This window comes from Camarhynchus parvulus, chromosome 4 (assembly GCF_901933205.1).
Source record: "Camarhynchus parvulus chromosome 4, STF_HiC, whole genome shotgun sequence".
NCBI classification, from domain to species: Eukaryota; Metazoa; Chordata; class Aves; order Passeriformes; family Thraupidae; genus Camarhynchus; species Camarhynchus parvulus.
In genome coordinates this window covers 22,622,280-22,647,882 of record NC_044574.1, presented here as the reverse complement: position 1 = coordinate 22,647,882, position 25,603 = coordinate 22,622,280, and the positions used below count along the sequence as shown (strand labels likewise).

General features: G+C 37.9%; 1 protein-coding gene across 1 annotated transcript; it reads left to right on the top strand.

The window, feature by feature from the left end:
- Nucleotides 1–2,382: 2,382 nt before the first annotated feature.
- RELL1 (RELT like 1) lies at nt 2,383–25,424 on the top strand. The gene is made up of 7 exons (XM_030947905.1): nt 2,383–2,558; nt 12,616–12,855; nt 14,579–14,650; nt 15,950–16,007; nt 18,576–18,815; nt 19,470–19,643; nt 22,950–25,424. Exons 1-6 carry the CDS (start codon nt 2,471–2,473, stop codon nt 19,639–19,641), a joined length of 870 nt encoding a protein of 289 aa, XP_030803765.1. The 5' UTR covers nt 2,383–2,470; the 3' UTR covers nt 19,642–19,643; nt 22,950–25,424.
- The last annotated feature ends 179 nt before the right edge of the window (nt 25,425–25,603 follow it).

Sequence of the window (25,603 nt, the reverse complement as noted above, 5' to 3'; positions counted from 1 at the left end):
ATAGAAAAACCGCTTGCATGTTTCCCAACTGATTGCATTTTCTAGTAATGGGAACAAACTGAAGATACATTCTAGAAATCCTGAGGAAATAACTGACATAGATTGGGCCAATTAAACCTCATTGAAAAGTAGTTTTGAGACTGTTAAGGAAACTTAGTAATGTTTTGAGCGAGATTTATTATTTTTCATAAAAGCTGACAGGTGGTTTCACAGATCTTCTAGTGGCAAAGCTAATTTGATAGCTTCCCCATGCCCAGGGGTGTTTGTTCCAGTGGACAAAGAAAGGCAGGAAGCTACTGTCTCAGAAATTGTGCCAATTCCCTGCTTGTAAACCCAGATTAGTTATCTAATCTTAAAAGGAAAATTTCTGAAGTCAGAGGGAGATTGAGTTAAAGCCTGTCTCTGGAGAGCTTGTTTCATGTAGGCAGACACGGTTCAGTAATCCTGCTGCATTTTGCCATTTCCTTTGAGCAGGGGTCTGCAGTGCTGCACTTTACCCAAAAGAAAAGGAAGTTTGTATCTCTCTCCCAGTCTGTCACTTTTGTGACACTGAGAACAGCTGACAGAGAGCCACACCCTCAAAAAAGAGTAAATAAAAATGTAAGAGGCAGAGCAGAGGCAACTGAGGTAAGCAGCAGTGCTTTCTGTAGAAAATCCAAGAGGAAGAAATAATTGTTTTTAAAAGTGCAAAGAACCCTGTGTCCTGCTGCTTGACTGCCTGTTGTGTTGAAAAAGACAGCTCTGCTAGGTCCTCATTATTTGGTTAATAAACAGATGAGTCTCGCACCGAGTAGTAAGAAAACATCTGAGTTTTCATGTTCTTGGTTACATACTTGACTGAGAAGAGGTATTTCCAACTATAAGCATCTCAGATACTGAATCACCCTAATCTTTTAATACTTGTACTTCTGAAAAAAAATAATTGCATAAAAATAGTGGCTACAATTAGTACCATGAATAGAGCTGACAGTCAAGCCCAGAGGAAAAGGGTTAAAACTTTTGTTATTTCCAGAGCACTTCTTTTTTGTCTATTGCAGAAATGGTACTGATGTACTATTTTTGAGAACATAATTTTCTGCATATTTTTTTTCTAGAAAAGGAGGCTGGGAGGTAGTAAGGGTAGGAGATATCAATTGGAGTGCTTGTCCCAAACAGGAAACTGGCAGTCTGGTATTCTGAGGTAGATACATGTGGATGGGTCTAGTTAGGGGCTGAATGTTTTTTCATCTGGTACCAACACTGTGTACAGAAATGAGTATTTCTGCACACAATGTTGGTACCAGATAAAAACCCATTCAAAAATCTGTCCTTATAATTATTGCAATATTGTATCTTAAATGAGTGGAGTTTACTTTAGGTATTCAAAATCAGTAACAGCAAGTTAATAAATTATTTAGGTTAGAATAATTTGGAGTATTCTATTTGGAAGTACTGGGAAGCTATAGTTGCCTCTACCTTGTACAAGAATAAGTCAGTTTTATGCCACGTCAGTAGAAAGTCCAGCTGTGGATGCTGAAATACAAAGTGGGCCAAGCTCTAAGCAGGGGAGTTAAGTTTACCAGTGTAAAACTAAGCTCGAGTTTAGCAGGGAAGATTTAAGGAATAAAGCATGAATTTCGGGCCTGGTGCATGGGAAGAGGTAACAGAGTGAGTGGAAGCAATCCCCCACATGCTAAGGGACAGCGAATGCAGGGCCACATTTGGTTTCTGAATGCTTGCACGTCCTAGTGATAATGCTGCTGTGGTGGCAACAATTTCCACAAGGCCCTGTGGCTCCTCGGGGCAGGTGCGCTGCCCTGCCCTCACAGTGTCAGTACCCTCCATGCAGGTAACAGGCTCCATGCTGGCGCAGATTGCTCCTGACACAGCCCTGGCACGCAGAAGCTGCCAGCACAGCGAGCACGGCCCCTGAGGCAGCGGCGGTAGAGAAGCCTTGCCTGGCCACAGCTGACACCCATAGGGAGACACACCCAAACCTGCCCGGGTGAGAGACGCCCCCGTGGGCAGTTCCATGAGGGTGGCCCTGTACTATCCCCAGGCACTCGGAAGCCATTGTGGCACAATACCAATGCCGTGCAAACGGGTCAAGTGGTCACCTCGGGCCGTTTAGGACATGGTGGCCCGCGCCCATCTTGCCCCCTGCACTCCAGCGTTGCGGTCGCTGGACTCAGGAAACCACGTCTGGGAGCTGAAATACTAAACTTATGTCTGGGAGCCTTCGGGTAGGCCCCACAGGAGTGTACAACAAACGCCTTCGCACCCCCCTAAGGCTGGCACGGCCCGGCTCGGCGCTTCGCCACCGCAGCTCCGGCAGGGCGGGCGCTGCGGGGCAGCACCGCCCCGGGCCGGCGGCCCCGCGCAGGCGCCGTGCGGGCAGGGCGCGCCCCCGCCGCCGCTGGGCCGGGCCGGGCAGGGTAGGGCGGCAGCGGCCCCGCTGCCAACGCGCAGCAGCGCGGGCAAGCCGTTGGGAATGGCTCCGGCAGCGACAGGCGGGATGCCGCCGACTGCGCCATCGCTGGGCCTGATGGCTGACAGGCTGGGCAACAGCTCCGCTCTCGGTGGGTCGCTGCGGCCTCGGTCCTTCGCCGCGGTGGGACGCTTCAATCTGCGACCCCCTCGTTCCCCGCCGGCGGCCCTTGTACCGCTGCGGGGGCTGTGACCTCGCCGGGCAGCACGGCCTCACTCGCCGCTAGGATGTCTAGGCTGACCCCGCTGCTTCTGCCGGGGCCCGACGCGGTTTCCTCGGGGTCCCCGGCGTTCGAGTCCCTGCGGGGAACGAGGGAGGAGAGCGGCAAGGCAGGGGCGCGTCCCCCTCCGCCCTAGCCCGGGGCAGCGGGCTGGAGGAGGTCAGAGCTCCGCGGCGGCGGCGGCTGAAGTTTCTCCCGCCTGTCAGCGCAGCGCGGCGGGGGCGCTCGGGGCGGGCGCCGCCGGGTCCCGCTCGGGCGGGCTGCGATGCCCTCAGCGATCGCACGGTGCTTATGTCGGGACAGCCCGGCCCTGCTGATATAGGGGGTTATAGCCAGGAGTGGCGAGGGGAAAAAAACCAAAAAACCGAAAACTACAATGAGCTGTACGAGCTCGAGTCTCACAACTCCTCCGTAGACTATTCACTTTGGCTGGGATCGGATGGCTCTTAAGATAGAAGTGCATTAAAGAATTGTTTCTATTTTATCCTCACTTGTGAGGTTAAGTTTGGCTTAGTGTTTAGGTTTTGGAAATGAAAAGTTGACTGTAACCCTTAGGAACTCTGAAGAGCGCTTGCACACATACAATCACCAGAGGAAGTTAGTTTAAAATGACATTTTCTTTGTTTATGTCTAACCACGACTGTTATGCTACTAATAATCTCAAAGTGAAACCGAATTTGTTGCGGGTGTAGTCTGAAGTGCTCCTCTTTTTTTTTTTTTTTTTTTTGCATTGTCTGTGATGCTCGTTTCTACTTTCAGCTTGATCAGCTGTATTACCTTCTGGTGGTATGACATAAGTAAGAGTGTACCAGCTTGTTTGAGAGTAAACTTTCAGCTTAGTGGAAACAGTTAAGATGGCCATACTTTTTAGCAAAGAATAAATCCAGAAGTGTTTCTTGTCTTTCTGGCATTCCTTTTGTAGATCTGTATATTACTTGGTGCAGGTAAGCTTGGTCAGAAGGGTTTGAGATATTTGCTGCCTGCTCTTTATTTTCTGAAAGCAAGAAGAATGGAGGGCTTGTCATCCAGTGCTTCAGGAGAGTGGAAAGAAATAAGTACCACTGTGCACCTTGAATTTCAGATTTATATTGCCTCGTAGCTGCTGTCTGAGGACCTGAGGTTTTCTGTGCAAACTGTGAGGAGGAGAGAAGTTGTAGATTTTTCTTCTCTTCTTGATCATGACCATATATATATATTTATATATATTTTTTAAAACATATAAAAACTAGTTTGCTCTTTGGCTGTTACTTCAGGGAATTGCTGCATGTAATGCTGTAATTACTATACTGTTTACCTGCTAGTGGTATCTTGAAGAGGCTGTAAACAGATGTTTTAGTAAACGAAAGGATGTGTGTATGTAGGTTTATACTGACTTTTTACAAATGTTTATACTCAGGATTGCTTTATTGAACTTGAAGGTGGGTGGAGAACTCTTGGTATGCTATGTACATTTGTAGGATTTAATAACTACAGCAGCAATTTAGCTGTATGTCTATCTAGCTAAAGAAGATTGTTCTTATGCAGGCTAAAAATTGGCAAGTCTAGCAAGAGATGCAAAAAGCTGTGAAAGAATTTTCTTCTCAGAGTTTTACAAATGCTTTCTGTCAACGTATCTGCTGTATCTCAAGATCACAGTATACCTCTTCACATAGGAGATACTTTGGTTTGGGTTAAAATTGATTTTTGATTTCTGTAAACTAGTAAGGATTGTTGTTAGCATGCATAAATTCATTGATACAGTGTACTTGGTGGCATTGATTTAGTGCTGCTCACTAGATGCTGATTGTGCTTGTGAATTTAACCAATGATATGCAATAGTACTAAATAGCTCATGTGTCCAGGAAGGATTTGATTTCATTGCTTTTTAATGGCCATACTGGTGAAATGTGCTTTATTAAATGTACTGTAGCTGTTTGCAGAGCTACAGACAGCTGTGTGCTGTTGTATTTGAAAACTGAAGTTTGAGGCACAATTTTCCAACAGAAATGCAAATGTAAAGCCCCAGTTCTGTGTATTTTTGCTGTAGGAGCTATATGCTGCTCAAGTAGTGACCAGAGCAATTACACCATAAGCACTGCAATTTAGTACTGGTAAACAGTGAACCATAAGCTTTTTATCTCTGTATGTGTTAATGCAGCATTATCAATCACATACTGTGTAGCACAAAGAACAGGCTAAATACTACTTCCCTTTATATTTAAATTTTTCCCTTTCTCAACAGGACAAAACTGCTCTATCTACTGTTAATTTTTTTTTCTCACAGAATTCTAAACAATGTCAGATGCCTTCATGGTGTGGTGACTGATGGTTGACTAGGTTTGGTCTTCCCTGTTGGTTCTTAAGCTCTCTCTGGCTGTGAGGGAATTGCAATGTTTATTGCAATTATTTCAGCACTCAAAATCATTGAGTCTTATATGCATTATACAGTGATACTTTTAGCTATATTTTTTTTTTGCTGTGAGTAGGACCTACCTTACATAGCAGGTACCTCCTTTCTGAATCCCCACCCTACCCTGAGGCTTTCAGAGAAGCCAGTCTAAAACTTTCTGCAGAAATTTACTGAATGTGTTGATAGGGTGTATAATTCAGAAGAAATTTGCATTAGTAAAGGACTTGTCAGGGTGGGGACTTGCCTTTCAGTGTAGAAAGCTCTCTTCCCAGACCTCCTGCAAAATTTGCCTATAGTCAAAATTTTGGTAGTGACTTTGGTGAGCCAGAGATTTTGTCTCTAATGTGAGAACTCTTAGCAGGCTGTGGCCTGAGTCACTGTGAAAAGCTCGGTGTTTATGGTTGTGAGCACAATGTTGGTACCATGGATGCTGTTTGGTGTCTCAGGTCATGCCTGAGACTTTGCTGCCTGGGGCTTACTGTTGGTGATCACTAAGTAGGTGCATTTAAAATGAGCTTTAAGGAAACTTGGCTGATCCTTCTGCTCACACTCTTGACATACTGCTTTTGACAAATCTGATGAAGGCTTTGAAGTTTGTTCTTAACAGAAATTCTTAATCAGCCCTGTAACCTCTAAGGCAGTTGGCAGTATGTTATTAGTTGTCAGTATGTTCCTTCATCATGTGGCTTCCTTTTTGTCATCTCACTTCCTGCTTATTTCACTTCTGGTTGTAGGTTCTGATTACTATAAGGAAGCCAGAAGTTAAGCGGAATTCACAAATGTGTTGAATGTTCTTCTTCGATGATAGGTGGCTTTCCTTTGTTATTCACTTTAAGCATATTCCCTGATGTACAATTTCCTTGAACAATAGACAAAGCAAGTGGTAGAGAATAGGTTTTCTTCACTTGAGAGTTTTTTTTCTCTAGAAAATATCTAAACTTTTTTTAACCTCTTCTTTACTGACTTTTCTAGTTTGTCTGCTCTCTTCTGTAGCTACCACCTGACTAGTAAGGCAGAGAAGCCCTAATGTTTCCTCATTATTTTTTTGTGTGTGTGTTTTGGGCAGTGGTATATTTTGTCTTGTGATTGCAATTGCTAGTAATTTCATCTGCTTAGTTTTGCAAAAGCAATTTGACTGTAGTGGCCAGAATAGATAAATACTATTTGAATCAGATAGCTTGTAAAAAGTATATTTATTTTGACGTTGCATCAAACTCTTCTTGTTAAGTTTACTATCAGTAAAAAAGACATGATTACCATCAGAGTAAATGATTTACCTAAATGATTTCCCTGCTAAGCACCTGAATTAAGAATCTAAAAAAATTAAACGTGAGTTTATAATAGAAACCTCTGCTGCAGCTCTAATAGAATGTTGTATTTCTGAGTAAGTTGAAGGTACTGAATGAAAGTATACAACGGATTTAGAACTTCTTTTCTTTTAAGGAAATATCCACCACTTCTGAAATGCTAGGAGATACAAGCTGGCATTGAATTGACTTCACTAAAACTCAACTTTAAAAGTAAAGTTAGTTTCTTAAATTCTTGAGATTGAGGTATTTAGTGTGTGTTTAGGAGATTAAGCTAATAAACAAGGAGTTTTTATTTTTATGCCTGAATTTAAAAGCATGTAATTTAACATGAAAGAAGTTTTTATGCTAAATGATACTTAAAATGAATGCTGTAAATGAACAAGCACATACAGATGGAGCAGTCTGATCTAGTGAAGGTGTCCTAGCCAATGGTGGCAGGGTTGGGATTACATAGTCCTTAAAGTCCTTTCCAAATCATTCTATGATATCCATCCGCCTTTGATATCTGTCCTGGAGGTAGGAAGTGTTGTTAGTGTTTAATTTAGTTGAAAATACACCCTCTGTAGAGCCTGGAGAAGATGACTACATATCATCATCAGGTATCTTTTCCTTGCAGGGGGAGCTGGGTTCACAGGCTGCCTGACCATTTCTCCTTGTGCCATTGCCTCAGAAAGCTTAAGCAATGTTTTTAGCAGCAGTGTGTAGGTCTGTGGGGTGAATTGATCCACAAGTGATCCAGGTACAAAAGAAGGGAAAAGACAAAGCACCAGAAAAATCCCCAAAAGAGCCCAAAACTCCCCCATGCAAACAATATTCTCTTTAAGTATTTTGAACCCTAAGTGATGGCCCTTTTTTCTGCTGCTGGGTAGACTGGCCCATTAATGGTGAGGAGGGGGAGAAATGCTGAAACTGATATTGCTACTGAGACATTGTTTTCCAGCTGTGCTTAGCTGAGATGTTTGAGCAGATCATCTGCCATACCATATTTCATTTGTGTTGTACTTAAATAGGTTGTATGTGATCATATTTAGTTTGTTTAAATATTAATTACATTAAGGCCAACAATAGTTTGTTTCTGTATACTGTGAGATTGATATCTATGTTTCATTTTCATTCCTAAAAGCAGGGAATATGATCCTGTTACTCCTTAAACTTAATGGACAAGATGATAGTGTATATATATGTATCTATTTTTAGCAGGTAGATTGCTCAAATAACCAAATTCATAACATGTAAACAAACCTTTTTAAAAGGCATGCCATAAAAGGTAAATGGCATGGGGATAATGGGCTAAATCCAGAGTAACTAAAGAGGATTTTTTTACCACTAGAGCAGAGAGAAGATTACGTTGTTGTTTATGGCCCACTTTCTCTAAATTAAACAATACAAAAACAAGTGGAATGTGCTTGAAGTAATCAGATGGGTGTAGATTCTACTTAGATTTAGTATAGGAGATTTAGAAAAACTGCATTATTTTAATGCTGAGTTGTATACTGCTAATATAAGAACTAAACTGTTTTGATCTTGGTTATTAAAAGGATTTGTTTTTCAAGGATCTGAGTCGTACTTTAGGCAAGATAGGATTAAGATTAAATATTTCTAGAAATTTCTCATGTGCTTTATGAAAAATTTGTCTATGCCATGTAAAAATTGCAATTGAATGAAGCATGAAATATTTTTCCACTTATCTGCTAACTTTTTTCCTCTTATATTCTGTTTCCTGAAGGTGCTGTAATTTGTCTTCAGCAATTGCTGAGGTGGAAGAACACTACCAGTGTATCTGAGTAACAGTGATTAGAACCAAAAGACTTGTCTAAGATTGACTATCTTTATATTTTATTTCTTAGGTAAAGAGGAAGTAAGGGCAGGCAAAATTCAACTTCAGTACTTGGCATATATTGTTTTTTTAAGCAAATGAGTACATGGGATCTGAACTAGTAGCATGAGTGCAATTTATTATTTTCAGTTTAAACATCATGAAGTGTGCTGAATATCACTTCTAAATAATTTCATTTAGATCACATCTTCAAGTAAGTTTGATATGTAGACTGGTATACAATGACTGGTGTATAAAAATGCCAGGACAGCAAAGCGCTGAAACAAATCAGTTCTTTATGAACTGACTCAAGTCAAGGAAGATTGCTATGGCCTTATTAAAACCTTTGAGAAGCAGCATCATGCATCATGAGACTGAGGTGAACTGTCAGCAGTCTGACAGAAGTGTGATGTGCCTCTGGGGAAAGGGAATGGGGAATGCACAATGAAGGAACTGTGACTTGGCACATAAAATGTACTGCCTGTTTAGGTCCTCAGGGCTTGGCTTCGCATTGTGGCATAATTGCTGAGGGTTTTGAGGGCAGACTGTGTAGGGTGTTTGATAATGAAAGCTGAGTGCTTTGCTCTGCTTGTAAGGTTACATGGCACCAAAGTACTTGATTCAGCTAATTTCTTCTTGGATAGTTCTGCATTGCTTTTGGTGAATTTTTGTGTCTGAACAAAAAATGAATGGCATCAAGCAGTTTCTGGACTTTGTGTAAATAGCATGGTTTTATAGAAACGTTATTGATACAATGTTTTACTAGTAATGTTTGTTTCATGTTGAATTTTAGGTATCTAATTACAACCAAAGAAAAGTCACATAGGCCTATGTAAATAATCTGGTATGTTGAAGTATCCATGTTAATTTAATGAATTTTTAAATGAAAAAAATATTTCTAAGTATGTTTTCCTTCATAGTTCAAAATCTCTGTAAACCTTAACCCTATTAATAGATTAATCTATGTTACTGAGGATTCAGTTGATAAATTGTAATTATTTCAACCTTCTTCTGTCAGTAAAAAAAGTGCCAGTGTAGGCACAGTTTTCCTTTTGGAGGAAACGTAGGCACAATTTGCTCTTTTGGAGGGTGGTGATGGTGTTAAATTGTATCTGTGTTTTCAATGGCTGTGTCGCTGATGGGGTTTTAGGTTGATGATTTAAAAATAATTATGTTGGACATTATACTTTCTTTTAATAGAATCATAGAATGCTGAGGGTTGAAGGGGACCTTAAAGATTGTTCAGTCCCAACCCTCCTTGCACCACCTCCCTCTAGACCAGGTTGCTCAAAACCTTATCCACCCTGGCCTTGAATACTGCCCTCACATTTAAAAATTTTCTGCACATAATTAATGCTGCTGCCCTTTTTTTTTGAACATAGTCTGAGACTGTGGCTCCATGTTACTACAATTACTCTGGGATGTTTGTTCTAGATGTACTTGTCTATTCTTGCTCATTGTTTTTTCCCCACTTCAGCATACTCAGTCAGTGGATTGTCTTAACAGAGGAGTTTGCCAAACCTCAGGCTATACTGATTCAGTAAAATGACTGCTTAAAAATGAAAGATTTTTTTTGTGGCCTTGTTTCTTGAAACCTGGTTATCTCAGTAATCGAGTTAAAAACTATTTTTAGGATTACATCTGTCAGGAGCACAGTGACTGGTGTAGCAGAGAACTGAATGGGAAGGGACCTCTGAAAGCCACTTCGGATCTGGAGGAATTGCAGTGAACCGTGATGTGGAAAGCCAGAGGCATGGACCTCTAGCCATGTTACAAGGCCCCCTTGCTCTCTGTGTTTGGTGGGAATTTCCTGCCATGGTTATGGAGAAAATGGATGCTTGTTTGGGCAATCCGTGGCACTCTTGCCACAAAGGGAGGCAGAAAACCCAAAGTTGAGTTGGATAAATTTTATGACCCTTCCACAAAATGGCTTGACTAGCAAGTGGAAGTTGATAGAAGGGAGGTGTTTCCCATTCATTCTTAAAATCAATACAGTGCAACAAAATCCAAAGTATCTGCGTGTTGTGTTGTCTTAGATTTGAGCAGGAAAAGTGCTTATTTATTAACACCCTTAAGAACTTGTGTTGTATACTGTCTCAGTTGTATTTCCTAGATTCTGAGATGTTGTAGTCATTCAAGTAATACTTCTCTGGTGTGATAGTTTTCTCCTGCCTCGAAAGTAAATGAAACTACTTTTGCTGATTAACTGGGATACTTTGTGGCTGTTGCTACCTGATGAGTTAAAAAAAAAAAAAATTGTATATTAAAACATGAATTATAAATTCTTAGAATGCAAGTAAACTGCATGTAAGATCAGCCTTCTCAGTTACATGACTGTATCCCTTACCCTTTCCTGTCTTCTGTTTCCTTGCAGTATAAAACAACTGCAGTCTTGAAGTGTTAAATTGTAGATATTTTTCAATTGTCCTACTCAGGCATACTAGAGCTTCAAAGGTTACATGTTGGTAAATTCTGCACACAGTCATCTGTAGGATTGCTGCCCTCTTAAAAGTGAATAGCTTTCTCTTTTGGGTTTGGGAACAAACTAGACCATCTGGTTTTGTCCAAAGCAAATATCCTGAGATTCTGCTTAACATTTAGTTTTGAGATCTGTTCAGTAATTTGTTTGCACTTCTTTCAGTTTGTCTGCATTTCTGCTATTTCGTAGGAAATTATTTTAGCAAAATGCTTAATACATCTTTTTTTCTTGTTGCTAATTGGGGTTTATCAGTCGTTATTTCAAGTAATTTCCATTGTTTTCACTTTGAGCAAGATTTGTGTATTGCATACTAACTACCCAACTGACAATTTGAGACTGTTCTGAAAAATTCAGAAATGTTTTAAAATAAAAGGTTTACTGTTTCTAGAGGAATAAAGAAAACTAGGGTAAGTACCAAACTTCTCTTTGCTGTCTGTCACCTTACTGGTGTTTCTCAAATGCAACGTAGTTTTGCAGCCAGTGCAGGAGATGTTTGTGGAATAATGCTCTTTCTGCAAATTTTTGGAGGCTTCCTTTTTTTTTTTTCTTTTTTTTTTGTTTGGTTTGGTTTGGTTTTTGTTTGTTTTGTTTTTGAAAGGAAAGGATTATAATTGTAGACATTTGTGTTGTGAAAATGTCCCTGTCATGTAAATGGTTTTCTGCTGACTTCTATTCTTCAGCGAGTTTGATGAATGGAACAATGGTGAATTTCCTTGTCCATTTCAATACAAGTAGATGGGAAATAGATGGATAAAAAAATGAACACTTTCTGGTTGACATTATTTCCTACTCAAAAAAAATTGTTTTCTGCTGGAGTGGAGGAGAAGAATAGAAGGTAGAAATGCATGTTTGGGATAGTAATATGTAAGTCTTTATTGTATGGGGTGGGGAATGTGTATAAGCTCTAAGGGTTTGCAAAGGTTTTGAGTATGCAAGGTGTAATATTGGATTTATCTGAGCTGTTGACCTTTTTATACTTTGATATGGGAGAAGGTACTGTGTTCTTAGTTTCTTTGTGTATATTGGACTTAAAAGTGTGTTAATATTGAAGAGATTGTTCAGAGATGTGGAATGTTCATTATCTGGATGGAGCTTATGTGCAAAACCTGATCTAATCAGTGCTGCTTTTAGCAGCACTTGGGCTGATGAATTTCAAGTTTCCCTTCTAATGTAAATATTTTATACTTTTGATAGGTCAGAATCCCAGTTTATAACATGGAGTTTACATCTGTGAAATTCAGAACTTAAATGAAACAAAAGTGCTTAAATGTGGATATAGTGTGTGACAATGCTTCAACTTAAATTCTTTGCAAGCAAAAAGAATTCTTTCATGTCAAGTTTAAATACAAAATGATTTCCAGATCTCAGACAAACAATGAGTCCACCTTATTCTGATGAGTAGGGAGTGGATGTTCTTTTGAGAATTTCCACTGTCAAAAGAAAAGTAAAAATCAAGGCTATTTCTTTCACACCTGATAATTTTTCTATGCGAGGTCAATATTAAATCCTGTATTTACTCTCATATTAGGGAAGGATCCACATTTTATTGGTAATTTTGCATGAACTCCTGGACTGGAGGAATATGATAGCATTTTCCTCGCTGATGTGAACAAGGAGCAATGGTAGTGTTATTCTTCTGTGAAACATGTGAGCCCTTTATTTGAGATTACAAGCCTGTCAGGCTACAGTATGGTTGGTTCTTCACTGTTATATTGATGAAATATCGCACAGGTTTTTTGGGTGTTAGATGTTTGTAATTGTTTGGTGAAGAGGGAATATTTGCTGTTTCTGGTGTAAGTTGTCAGCCAGTAGAGTATGTGTTTTCCTTTTCATTGCAGAAGGTACTGTGGAGATTTGGTCATGCTTGTAATTTTCTGAATTTTTTCAAGTGATTTACAGTGTATAGTGATACATTTATTTATTGATTTACATAGATGGAGAGGTTCCATTGGTTTTGTCAAGCCATGGCTTACAGACAACTACTTTGACAACTAAAATGGATGGCAATGATGGCAAGCCTGAACACCTAGAGTATATTGCCTTTGCTTTGGTTCCTGTTTTCTTCATCATGGGTCTCTTGGGGATCCTTATCTGCCATATCCTTAAGAAAAAAGGATACCGTTGTACAACAGAAGCTGAAGAACTAGAAGATGAAAAAATTGATGAAAAAATAGGTAATCAAGTCTAATAAACAAATTCCTATTTCTGTACATTGCAACTACTATGAAATAATTTATTGTGAGACTTCTGTCATTTCTGTGTCTATATTTGACATCAAAGCAGTATTAAGAATAATATTTTTGTTACTACATGTCACTTGGGGTTTGATCTCTGCCAGTCAAATCCAGGCGTGTTCCGCTTTTCCCATGCGAGTCTGCTAACATTAAGTAGGAGCTTACAGAGGGATCAAAGTATCCCTATATTTGTTTGCAACTCCACAGATGGAATCACCGGATCATTTTTCTGTATTTTGCATGCTGTTAACAACAAAGTACTGTTGTACGTGGTGCTTGCTGAGAAGTGGCAAAAAGCTTCCATTTAAAGCCTAAAATCTTAGTTTTATGTTTTGCAGTCTTAATTTGTTCCTGTTGTGCTGTCATTCACTTCTCCCCTCTCTTTATAAAACCAAGCCTTTGGACTGAATAACTTTATTCTGTTTTATGTAATGCTACTTATAATTTTTCCTTAAAGATGCCTTTTTTTTATCCTAGTATTTGTTCATTTGTACCCTTGTTTTTATTGTTCCTTTTTCCCATTTATTCTTACTTGGGGAAAAAAATGGTGTTACCAGGCGGGAAAGGCTATAACATGGTATAGCATTTGTAAAATGTAAGTAAGAACAAAAGTCGCTTGTCAATACTCCTCTTCCTTTCTCCCGATTAATTTCATTCAGTAGGTTCATAATGAGTGCAAATTACAGTGGCTCTGTGGTAAGGGTAGACCCATGTGGTGCAGTAATGATGTGTCAATGTGTTCTTAGGCATTAACTGCCTGGGGCAGCTGAGCAGTGAGTGGAGCTATCTGATCTGTTAGTTCCCCTGGGTGGAACGGGGGAGTGGCAGTGAAATGGGGACATCCCCCATGTCTCTGTGGCAGGAAGGAGCTGCCTCTAATTTACATTGCAAAGTTGCAGGTATTAGGATGAAGCATGGGTGCAGAGGTGGGGAAGCTCCTAATTTAGTACATAAGAGAAAAATTTAGAGTCTAGCCTATCAAACTTGCCTCAATCCCATTTTTTAAAATGAAGCATTATAACAGTTATTAGGGAAGGGCACAGTTTTGCCTCTTCATTGTTTTAGTTCCCCAATTGATCTTCACTCTTTGCTGATTATTCTAGGGAGGCTTTTAATATTGTTAATGGGTGCATTCTGTTACAAAAGTTTTCAGTTTTTTTTTTAATTAATCAATTGTTACGTCCTTGAAGATGTGAAAATCTTAAATTGAATCCCCCTCATAATAAAAGTGGATAGTAGCTGCTTTAGAATAGTGGTTTGAGACAGTTAAACATTTTGTGTTGTTTTGGTTTTTTTCCCCCTCCCTGTTGTTAGGATTAGAAATGCTGCTCTCTTATTTGTCTCCTCCTTACTAGCTAGAGAAGGAATTTTGAAGTATGTTTATGAAAATACTGACCTTAATTAGTTCTCAGCTAAATTTGTTTGGGCTACTGTAGAGACGATAAACCTGTGTTCATAGTTTTTACTGAATAAGGATGATAAAGTCCTACCTAAGCTTTTCCTCCAAGTGACAAAAAAATCTTGCCTCTTTTTTGAAATGTAGTTTCTTCTGGTTTGTGTTCAGTTTTGGTTGTGACTGTCTTATCATTATTTATTTTTAAAATAGTTCAGTTCTTGATTCATAAGGCCAAGATACTGACAACATATTTATTTCTTTGCACAGAAATGAATGAAACTATACATGAGAATAGTGACACTGTGGGACAAATTGTTAACTACATCATGAAAAATGAAGGTACAGTATTGAAGTTACTGCCATTGAAGTTAGCAGCCCTTATGATGGTGTTCTATAACAAATATGTTTTTTCGGATAGTCTGACTTATGGTATGTTCACCTGCTTTCATTTAATATCCAATTTGTTCATTCTTAGCTCTTTGAAATTTTCTTTACAAGGCAGTAACTTCAAGCACAATAGGGAAGTTTCTTGCTTACTTGAAAATTGTTTTGTATGGTAAATTCAGGTCATGCATTTCCATGTATTTTAACTGTTTAGGTGTTTGGGTCTTTTTGGTTCAGCCTTTTGCTTTGTGAAGTAAAAGCTCAATGTTGCTTTCTTAGTGGCAGTGTTTAAAGCCTGTGGAAACTTTTATGTTTTGGCTAGATTTAACTTCTTGTCCTGAAGTGATTCTTGCAGCACTTGTCTGATGAGAGGCTTGTGCATAACTGACACAGTATATAGCACTAATGGGTATTTATGTAGCACTAATGGGTGATTTGATATATAGCACTAATGTTGAATTCTGTGCGTGTTATCTGCATGTGTCTGCAAAGTAAAGGATAAGATGTGACCGAGAAAACAAAATCATAGTTAAGCACCCCATGGAATGCTTGGTTAGTTCAGAATGTATTTGCCCAATAGAAGAAATGTTTAGGAGACTGGATGTTTTTATAGGACAAGAGCAGTCAGCCTTTTGATTTTACATTTGTATAAATCAGAGTTCTGACCACTGAACTTGCTTTGAGTTACCTCTGAATTAGTCCTCTGGAAAAGCAATGGTTTTGAGTTTGCATGTGGGGATTTTTGGATTTTGTTGTTTGGGGATTTTTTCTGTTGTTCGGGGTTTTTTTTAGACTGTTAGTGCTTTGAGCTTGTGTATTTTTCCTTGAGATTGGGATTAGGTAATTCGTGTGTTTTGATAGGAAATGAGCAATTGATAGTTCTTGGCTGATAATTTTCATTTTGTGGGGCTCACTTAAACTGATGTTTTTAATCGGAAGTTAAGTTAAACATGTGAGGTGATTCAGAGATTTTGTTCAAGAGTTTTGTGTAGATGGCTGTGTTTCATGGCTTGCATTGGGGTGGAGCTTTGAGTGCGATATCAACTGCAATTTTAGTAGTTCATGTTAAGGTTACCCATAGAATTACATTAACATTTTTTTTCTGCAGTTTTCTTTTGTGCTTTTTTGGAGATACATAATGCAGTCATCTTTCTTTTAAATGAAATATCTTTGAGGAACCTTAATTTTGGTTTTGGTTTTTTTCTAAAGTTAGAACCGTTCACTTTTGAAGAGTTCTGTTTATTCTCATTGCAGCAAATGCTGATGTGTTAAAGGCCATGGTAGCAGATAGCAGTGTCTTTGAACCTGAAAGGTAATTACTCCTCATTTTAATGCATGTTTCCTGAGGCAACTAAAAGCGTATGCTTTCAAAGGACTTTGTTTCCTGAACTCTTAAGACTACATCGCTTGCTTGAGTTACCAGCTAAGAGAATAATACTTTGATTTTTCCATCGTGTTTGAGTCCTTAAATTGTAACATATACCCTGGGTTAGTGACTGGCTCTTCTGGTTATATGTTCTAGGTGCATGATACAGTTTTTCGGCATTTTGGTCTAAAAATTTACAGATGCTGCAAATACTGGTTTACTTTGGGGTGGAGTTACATACAAGGTGGCTTAGTCCAAAGCTACTGTGGCTTCAAAGAACAGAACAGCACTCATTTCATTTGTATAGGTGCTAACTTACAAGAGACATCTTTTTCTGTGTCTGCTTTTGGTTTACTTTTTTCTTTATAATTGTAACAATAGACATTGGTTGACCTATCTGTTAGGATTTTTCACTGCACAGGTAATTATGTAGAGAAAGCATGTCTGCCTTAGATGCATTGTATGTGTAAAAAAACTTGTAGATGCATCATATGTGTAAGTGCTTGTATTTTTACCTACATCTAGACTCTCAGTACTCTTTGTATATAACTTCATATTCAAGGCAGAGGAGATGGAAGTTGAAGTAGTATTGTGTCACCTATAAAAGAATTAGGAGTATATAGTTTCAGCAAAACAAAGAGTATAGAACCATTAAACACCTGTTCTCATGGTGAGAAGCTTGGTTATTGAAAAGACCCCTGAATTTCCAAAGGGATTTCTCCTGAAGTATAGATATTTTTAAATGTCTGTGGTTCTGTAGAGATATTTGTTTGAATTTTTTGCATAGGCATATGTAATGTTATCTTGGGCATTTTAGCCTATAGTTTCAGTGGTGAATTAAAATATGAAGAGTAAGGAGGAGAGAAAATGATTGCTCTTACAGAATCTGACAGATACTCCTGAAGCTTTTGTAATCAAGGAGAAATCCTCTGTATTTCTTTGCAAGTTCTGAGCGCTATGAAACTTCGTAATTATAGAAATAGTTATGGTTGAGTAAAATCTACCCTTCTCTTAGTTGAAGCCATTAGTTCTGTCTTTGCTTCAGGTTTTGAACTGCTTTTATTTTCCTTAATAGCATTTTCTTATTTATTTGAAGACCATTAAATATTTCTTGCCAATATTTTTATTTGGAGAATGAGCATCCAAGTAACTCCCAGTCTTCTCTGGCATGTTTTACTTCTTTAATTTGTTCTTTCTGTTCTCCTTTGGAGTCTCTGCAGTTTGTTTGTATTTCTTGAAATAACATTTCTAAACCTGCATGGTAGGATCGGATCAGGCATGATTAATGCTGAGTATTGTAAATTTAGGTTCACAGGTTATACTTCTGTTATTTCCACTGTTTTGTCATTTTTAAGCAAGAATGTTGTTAATGATTCATGTTCTGCTCATGATCCTCTTTTTCTGAAGAATGGTCATCTGTCTGATTCTTTTTGGTCTAGGTTTGGGTAAAGGCTTTCTGCTAAAACACTGAGAATTTGTGTTGTCCTTACTGCAATACATCCTGTATTTTTAGTAAGATTTGTGTATATGTGAATGTCTTTCATATACGTGTTCTCTTCTTATCATTCTAATTTCTTATCTTGACCTCTGCAGTTGCTATGGGTTACCCAAAGCTTATGGGTACTTTAGTTGTTCTTCTGTTCTGTTACCCAGTGAACTATTCAAAGCACTGAATATAACCAGCATCAAAAAACCCCACATTTAGTATGACTTTGCAGTTTCACAGCAATTACAGATACATTACATTCTGTATGTGTTTTTAATATTTTTTTACAAGATGCTGCTGTACTCTACAGTTATTTCACCTTTCATGAGCTCTGGTCTGCTGTGTTACAAGACAGTGTTAAAATTGATGCTAAAGTCCAAAAAAAGTACAACTGGTTTCTATCACTGCTATCTGTTTGTTTTTCTGCTTTTGAGGAAAATCAGATTGATTCTATTAGTTAATCTCAAATGCCTTTTGGCAGTTGTACTGCTTTTTCTTTCTAGGTACTTAAAATTTTATTTTTTCCCTTGAAACTGGATGATGATGTTTCCTTTTGTCATTGTGGTACACATTTTAGTTTTGCCTCCTTTCAGTATTGTGGGACTGTGCTCTTCTGCTCGGAGTTCCTTGAGATCCTGTAACAATTCTGAAATACTTTCTATAATTTTCCAAGGCAGTTTTTTTTTGTGAGTGTAAGCAGCTTATTAAATGTCTTCTTCAGTGTAAGTTCATGTAACCTATTCTCTTCTATTTAAGCTGACTTTTTCCCCTCTCTTTTTTTTCTTGTCTTTTATGTTAGTTACCTTAACCACATGACTGCAGCTGAATTAGTTTGTGAAAGTGATTCCAATTGCAAAAATAGAATATTGGAGGGAACTCTAAGCTGGACATCCTCACAAATAAATGTTTCCTGTAAAAACTGGTTATTCACTAGACATAACTGAAGGTTGGATTTCATCCTTTTTTCTTTTTAAGAAATAGTATTTTATAGTAAACATTAAAATTTCTTTATTTCTTTTTTTCTACAGCCCATTATCTCCTACCTCTCCTGAGAGTCCAGTGAGTCCGGGGACTCCTTTGTCACCAGGTGTTGTTCCATTCAGACACAACTGCAAAACCCATCACTTCCATACTGTTGGAGGAGTGGTGGAAAAGGATGTTTGTACTCGCTGTAGTCACAAACGATGGCACCTTATAAAGCCAGCTCAAAAATCTAAAGAGAACAGAAGAAGTCGTATTGGAGAAGTTACAGTCCTTTCTGTAGGAAGGTAAGGCTTAGGTAATTTTGTTGTATGCTTCTCTTAGAATGCTACAGTGGCCAGTCTTGGATCAGATATCTACTGATTCTGCTCTGTTTATAAGATTGGTGATTTTTTTTTTAATAACCCTGTTACTATTAGATTGAAGTTATTTCTGGAAGAAGTAAATGTGATTTTCTTTTTTTAAGAACTGTGTAAAAAGATGGAGATTTACTGTGGGTGTAAATTTAAGGCTCTTGCTCATTTGATACAGGCTAAAAAGAAACAAGAATTGCATACTAATAAATTTCTCTGAGTTTGGTATTTCTCAAGTAAGTGTGAGGCTATAGGAACCACTTCATTCTATTTGTTATTTTTAATTCTTAACCTTATATTGTAGTTGTCTTAGAAAATCACTATTCTAAGAAGTGGTGTGCAATCTGTGGATTCTGCTTCAAAACACAATTCCCTGAGAAAGTGTGATTCAACAGTAGTGAGAACTAGAAAGGCCAGTAGGTGATAGGAAGGAAGATGCTCTGAAGTGAAGCAGTGTCCATGTAGGTGTCTGCTCTGACATCTTGTTCTGGGGACCTGGAAATTTGTTTCTGCCTATGCTGTTGCTCCTGAGAATGATCTAACTCTTCTGTGGGGAAATACAAGTGCGCTTTGTTTTGCTCACCTCAGATTTCGAGTCACAAAAGTGGATCACAAATCCAACTCCAAGGAGCGGAAGAGCCTGATGTCCGTTACTGGCGTGGAGAGCGTCAATGGGGAGATGCCAGCGAAACAGGACGTGAGCGAAGCACCCGCCACGCCTGCCAAACAGGACATGCAAGAGAGGAGGAGCTCAGAGTAAAGGCAGGTATCAAACATCTGAACATGAGGAACTCATACTGAAGGTGTTATGTTGTGAAGTATGTGCAGGTAATCAGTACAGTTGAAAATGCGTCAGTTCTGTGTGAAAACTCAACTTTCAATTTCAAAATTCTCTACACAAGTCTGCGAAAATTATATGTGGTCACTCAGTTAATGGTAAGTTAAGAAAGGGTTTTTTATCGACCTAATTCTTATCTAATTGTTTATTCAGATTTTGTAATTAGAGTAGGTGTTGAAATAACTTTTATGGGTGTGGCACCACTAGTCCAACAGATAAAATGTCTGCGTAATAATTTTTTGGCAATAAACAAATTTTGGCAATGGCTCAGATTTAGTGGCAATGTGCTTATTGTCCAAAACAAACAAGTGCTGACAGTTGTGTCACTGGAATAACTACAGTTATTCAATAACTATAGTGGCTTCCTTATGCTTGCTGTTTTGTACTGCATGCTTGTATAAGATGATTGCTTACTAGATACTTCTCTGATAGATCTGTGGAGCTTTGACTAATAGCAGTGGAGTCACATGAAACTGCTGATCTCACAGGGATATTACTAAGCCTGGCGGTTGGGGTTTTCTTGTGAGTCATTAAACTTCAGTAAATTGCTTGAGTTACTCTATTGAGCATGTAAAAAACATGCCCAGCATGGTTTTGAAATGAAATCCTCGCTGTGCTGGTTTTTTTCTTTTCACAGTTTAGAATGTTAGGGAAAAAAAAACCCTGGAAGTTAATATGGTTTGCCTCTATTTTATGATATGCTGATGGATAATATGAAGGGGAAAGGTGATTTTAAACAAATGTGATTCAAAATTCAGTCTTGACCTTTGAGTAAGAAAGGCTCTGCGGTGACATAATAAAGGTGCTGGACTTGAGGAAAGTGAACAAAATACCCAGTGCCAAACACTCTGTATGCTGAGAGGATAAAATGATATTGTGTCAAACTATTGGTTACCTCAAATGGAAGAGGGAAATGCACTAGAGAAAATTTGGTCTGTTTAGAAAAGCAGTAAGACTCAAATGCCCTTGCGTATTTGAGGTTAGAGAGCTGGAATGTAGTGGGGGATACTTCCTCCCAACCCTTACTGGCAGCACAGGTTTGACTGTTGAACTAAACAGAATGTATTTGTCTTGCCTCTATGCCTCATCACTAAATTATACCCAGGTTTTTGGAAACATTGCTGTAGAGGAAAAGAGACTTGGACATGTGGTATGCTTCCAGATAATAAAAAAGTTATGGAGGGTAATGAGGTTTGTTCGTTTTTTTTTTTTCCCAGTAAATAAGAAGACAGTGATCGGCTAAATTGCAAGGAGGGGGAGCTCAGGTTTCAAAAATTAGGAAATTGGAATAAACATCTTTATTGCTGGACATTTATAAGACCAGACTTGTCTGTGCCAGTGTTTTGCTTTTTGATCTGTAACACATTTTGGCAAATCACAGGTGCCTAATGCTGCTGTTTCACTGTTGCACTGAAATCTGTGAAGGATCTACAGATGTCAGTGAAAGGGAAACAGTACTCTTATTTTCTGATTCAGAATAATGTCCTTGTGCTCAAGGTTTTTTATGTTGATGTGCTTTCTATTTCTTCCCTTTTTAGAAATCAATATCATCTCAGTGCAATAGGAGATAACATCTTCCTTCACCAGACTGGCATTTCCTTGCCCTGTTAATTGTTTTGTTAGTTCTGTGACTATTTTTATTTCTTTTCTGTATCTCTAGTGGGAGAAATCTCATCAGATTGTTCATAATATGATTTTTTTCCTACTTAAAGGCAAGCTAGTTATCTTCTCTTTAAGCACAAGAAATAGAAAGAATAGGGCATATATGAAAATAAATTGCAGTGCACTTTGATTAAAAAAACCTCATCATTTTGAAATCACTCAAAATGTTATGTAGTCCATTTTTCTCTCTAATTTTTTATTTCCTCTCCTAAATAGGAACACTGTTCCTTGTAATTACCTAAAAGTTCTATAAATTTAAACCATTACTACTTTAATTTAAAAATAAGCTCTTCTCTAGAGAGATACGATAGTAAAGCTGTAAAAAAATTGTCCATCTATGGCAGCTTTTTATTGTGGAACCTCCCCTTAGGATTCAAGTTTTGCCCCTTCTGAAAACAAATGTTCTAATAGCAGAGAAATGGTTCAGCAGAATATTTTAATGGTCTCTCAAGTCCAACAAAGCTATTTTGTAAATTGTCTGGGAAACTAGCCTGGTCTGTTTGATTTACACTACAAAAAGAAACAGATCTTGCTTCAAAAAGGATATGATACTGTTCCCTAGCATGGTTCTAGATCAGTTTTTGTCTACTGTCATGAGAAGCTGTTCACATGTAAACAGGCAGTAGTTAGACCTTTACTTCAGCTACTTATTTCAGACTTCTAATAAATTATTGTAGCCTAATTTACTGAAACTGAATAGATAAACTGCATTTAAGACTTTTGTACCTCTAGTCAGTACATTTCTGATGAAAGCTTATACTTTGGGGGAATTTGACTCAGAACTTCAGATGCAGATGAAGAAGGCATAAATATGTGTTTAACTGCTTCCAGAAAAGGTTTTCTGTCATTCAGAGGCTTTTTTTTCTGTCATTCAGAGGATTTGTGGCTGACTTTAGCCACTGTTACTGAGAGTTCCTGTATGAGGTGGAATTCCTGAGTGGGACAGTACCTGGATGAAATAGCATTGCTGACTGCCTGTATTTACTGCTGCTCTCAAGTCCAGGGTTTTTTTTTTCCCTAAACTGATGTGTTCTGAAGCGACCTCTACAGTGTTTCAGCTTATCTAGTGTCTTGCTGGCTGTATCATTGAAAGTTGTGGCATGTCTTCTCTATGTCTTCAAGGTTCATGTTCTCAGCAGACTCCATCAGTTAATTTTCTTTCAAATATGCTTGATGGCACATAAAGAGTGGTAGATACACAGCTGATAATTGAAGTCAAAACTTTGAGTTGAGCTCTTGGACATCCATTTTAAGCTACTGGGTATAAACAGACTGGTACTGGTACACTGAAGCTATGTAACATTTTCCATTTGTAGTGCTTAACGTTGTGGTGTGATTTGTCAGTTGGTCCATGTGTTTGTCCATGCATTTCAAAGAGTACTAGCTCAATTTTTAGTTCCTCTTTATGATTTCACATGCTAAACTTGGAATGCAAGGCAACTACTTCATGCAATTGTGGCTTTTTTTTTCCATTTCAGAGCACCTGCTAACTTTTTAATTGGTGTGTCCATCCTAAAACTAATTTTGCTGTTTAGGTTTATTTTTAGAACTGTTTTCTTCTCTTACAGGTGGAACTTTTAGAAGATTGTCTGCAAGCACTTTGGAGAAAATTGACAACTCCCAAGAGATGCATACTATTTTAAGGAATGTATTTGTGGCAGTGTAGCATTTTAAAAGTTCTGTGGTGTCATTCCTGCAAGGTTAAACACTTAATGGTTTTTGACCAGTAAAATAGTGAGTTTTAGACACTTAAATACTGTTGAGCTGTGTGGACATCGTAACGAATGGCTTCATCTTGGAAAGAAAACATACGTGCAAGTTTTTGGACAGGAAAGGTAAAAGCTTTATCAAGTCTTAAACTTTTTTTAGGCAAGCATTTATGAGCTCAATATGAAGAGTAATACAATTACCTCATGGATAAACTACATTCACCCCAGTGGTCCATCTGAATTTTTCTTCTGTTCTGCCTGCTCCAAAATTGACAAGTGTTTGCTGAAGATAAAAGCCAGCCTTTGAAAGATGAAAATATTCTTTTAATCTAACTGCTTGTAGCCAAGTAAAACATACAAGGAGATAATTGTCAGCCAAATCTGCACGTGTGCCTTCAGTACATAAACCCAACTCTGTGCAGGGTACCTCACGGTAGAGGCTGGTTCAGTTATATGCAGATGTTAAATTAAATTGTTGTTCCCCAGACCCAAAACTCTCTCTTACTACTTGACATAGGCTGAAGAGCATCTTTTTGTATGCAGTTGGATGAGCTCTTGGTGAGGTTACTTTCCTCTTTGCCTTGTGTTCTCCTGTTCTCTTGTAACTGCTCACTCATATTTGAAGAGTGCCTAATAGTTTTGTTTTTCTTTTCTTGTTCTTACCCACAGGTTCCTTATTAAGTTAAGGCAACAGATTTCAAGCCTTAGATAAGGATATGGAATATTGGGCATTAAAAAATTTATGGAATATTATACTAAAGTGCTTCAGAGTGGCTTTATTGGACTAAGGGTAGTTGTATTCATTGGCAACAAAATCTTAAGCCAGTGTTACTCCTTTAATATTTTAAGTGTGATTTAATGCTAAAATTTCCATGGTATTCTCATATTAATTTTCTGTATCTATTTATGATCTCAGATTTGTCCTGTTACTTGTTCTGGGAGAGAAATCTCTGTAATACTTCAGCAAGCTTTTCTGTGTAACAGAAAATCATATCATTTGTTCTGAGTGCCTAAGAATATAAGCTCTAATATAATGCTTTTTAGTAGAGATTGCACTATATTCTGAGAACTATAACTTAATCTGCTTTATGAACTCAAGGAAAATCAGTGTATGGTTTTGAAATGGATTTATTTTAAATTGATACCTTCAGTCTTTTAAAACAAGAGCTCTAAATTGTGTTTCTTCTTCATATCTGAGAATTGTGTTTCTTCATTGATTTATGTATGCAGTGTTAACAGTCAGTGTGTACAAAATTACTCTTCTTGCTTGTGTGTTAGTTACTCTCATGTCTTGCCAGGAAACATCAAGTTTTTTCACTCTTGCTGCAAGTATGTACTGCTGATGGTCTTCCTTCTGTGTGTATCCACAAGATACTGACTGGTCCTATCAATGTGTACTTTTCAGCGATGCTATATTTGCCAAAAAATCCACCACTACCCACCCAGCCTTAAAAATAATAAATGTTTTATTGTTCTTTTCAAAATGGATATTTTTAGAAATAATTGTCTGTCCTTGAGAACTCAAAATAACTGTTTGGCTGGGACTCTAACTTCAATGTTTAGCACTGCTCCCTGCTCCCATAAATTTAAAATCAGCTTGTGAAACCTCTTCAATATTTAAGTACAACATAAACAGCAATCTCATCTTACAGGCACACATTAAGCTTCACATGATTATTTGTGTGAAGAATATTTCTAGAAGATATAATTAGTATTGGTTGTAGTAATAAGCTTTCAATTTCCAAGAGATTGATTGCTATGAGTATAAAAATGTGTACTGGGAAAAGGGAGCATTTGAGAAAACAGCAGTTTTCAAATAATTTTCAGAAAGAAGATACAAAGTTACAGACTGTCCCCAAAGCTTTTTCTAAAAAAAGGGCATTTTGTCTTGATATTGTATTTTGATGCATGATGGGTTAGTATGGCAAATAAATGGCAAAAGGATGGAAGAAAGTTTAAATGGTAATATGTATTTTTTTTACTTATTTTAAAAGTAGTTTCTATTTTGATTCCATTGAAAATACATAGAATAAAAGGGATGGAAAGATGTTGGGTGTGTAAAATATTGTTTACCTGTATAAAGTAATTATGTAAGGTATTATGAGACTTGATATGTGCAAGAATTGAATTTATGCATTGCTACCTAAGCAAGAGAGGATTTAGAAACTGTGCCTGTTTCATTGCCTTTAACACTACACTGCTGTTGTAGGGGTATGCATATTGCCATATTAGTCTGCTTTTCTTAAATTTGCTTAGCAAATGTATTTTTAACAAAATAGTTTATATACAACTTTTATACTACAAAACAGTAAATAAAAAAATATTGATTCTTAAGCTTGCTTCTGACTTCTTTTAGCCCTCGGTGATTGAGTGAAATTTAATTTTTGCACCATCTAAATGTAAAATGCAGTCTTTTTGCCTCTTAAGTTTTTGTTTATGGAGGTAGTGAGAATGTTAGTTTATAGTGTGATGTACGTCAGAGCAGTAATCTTTTCTTCAGAAAGGACAATTGC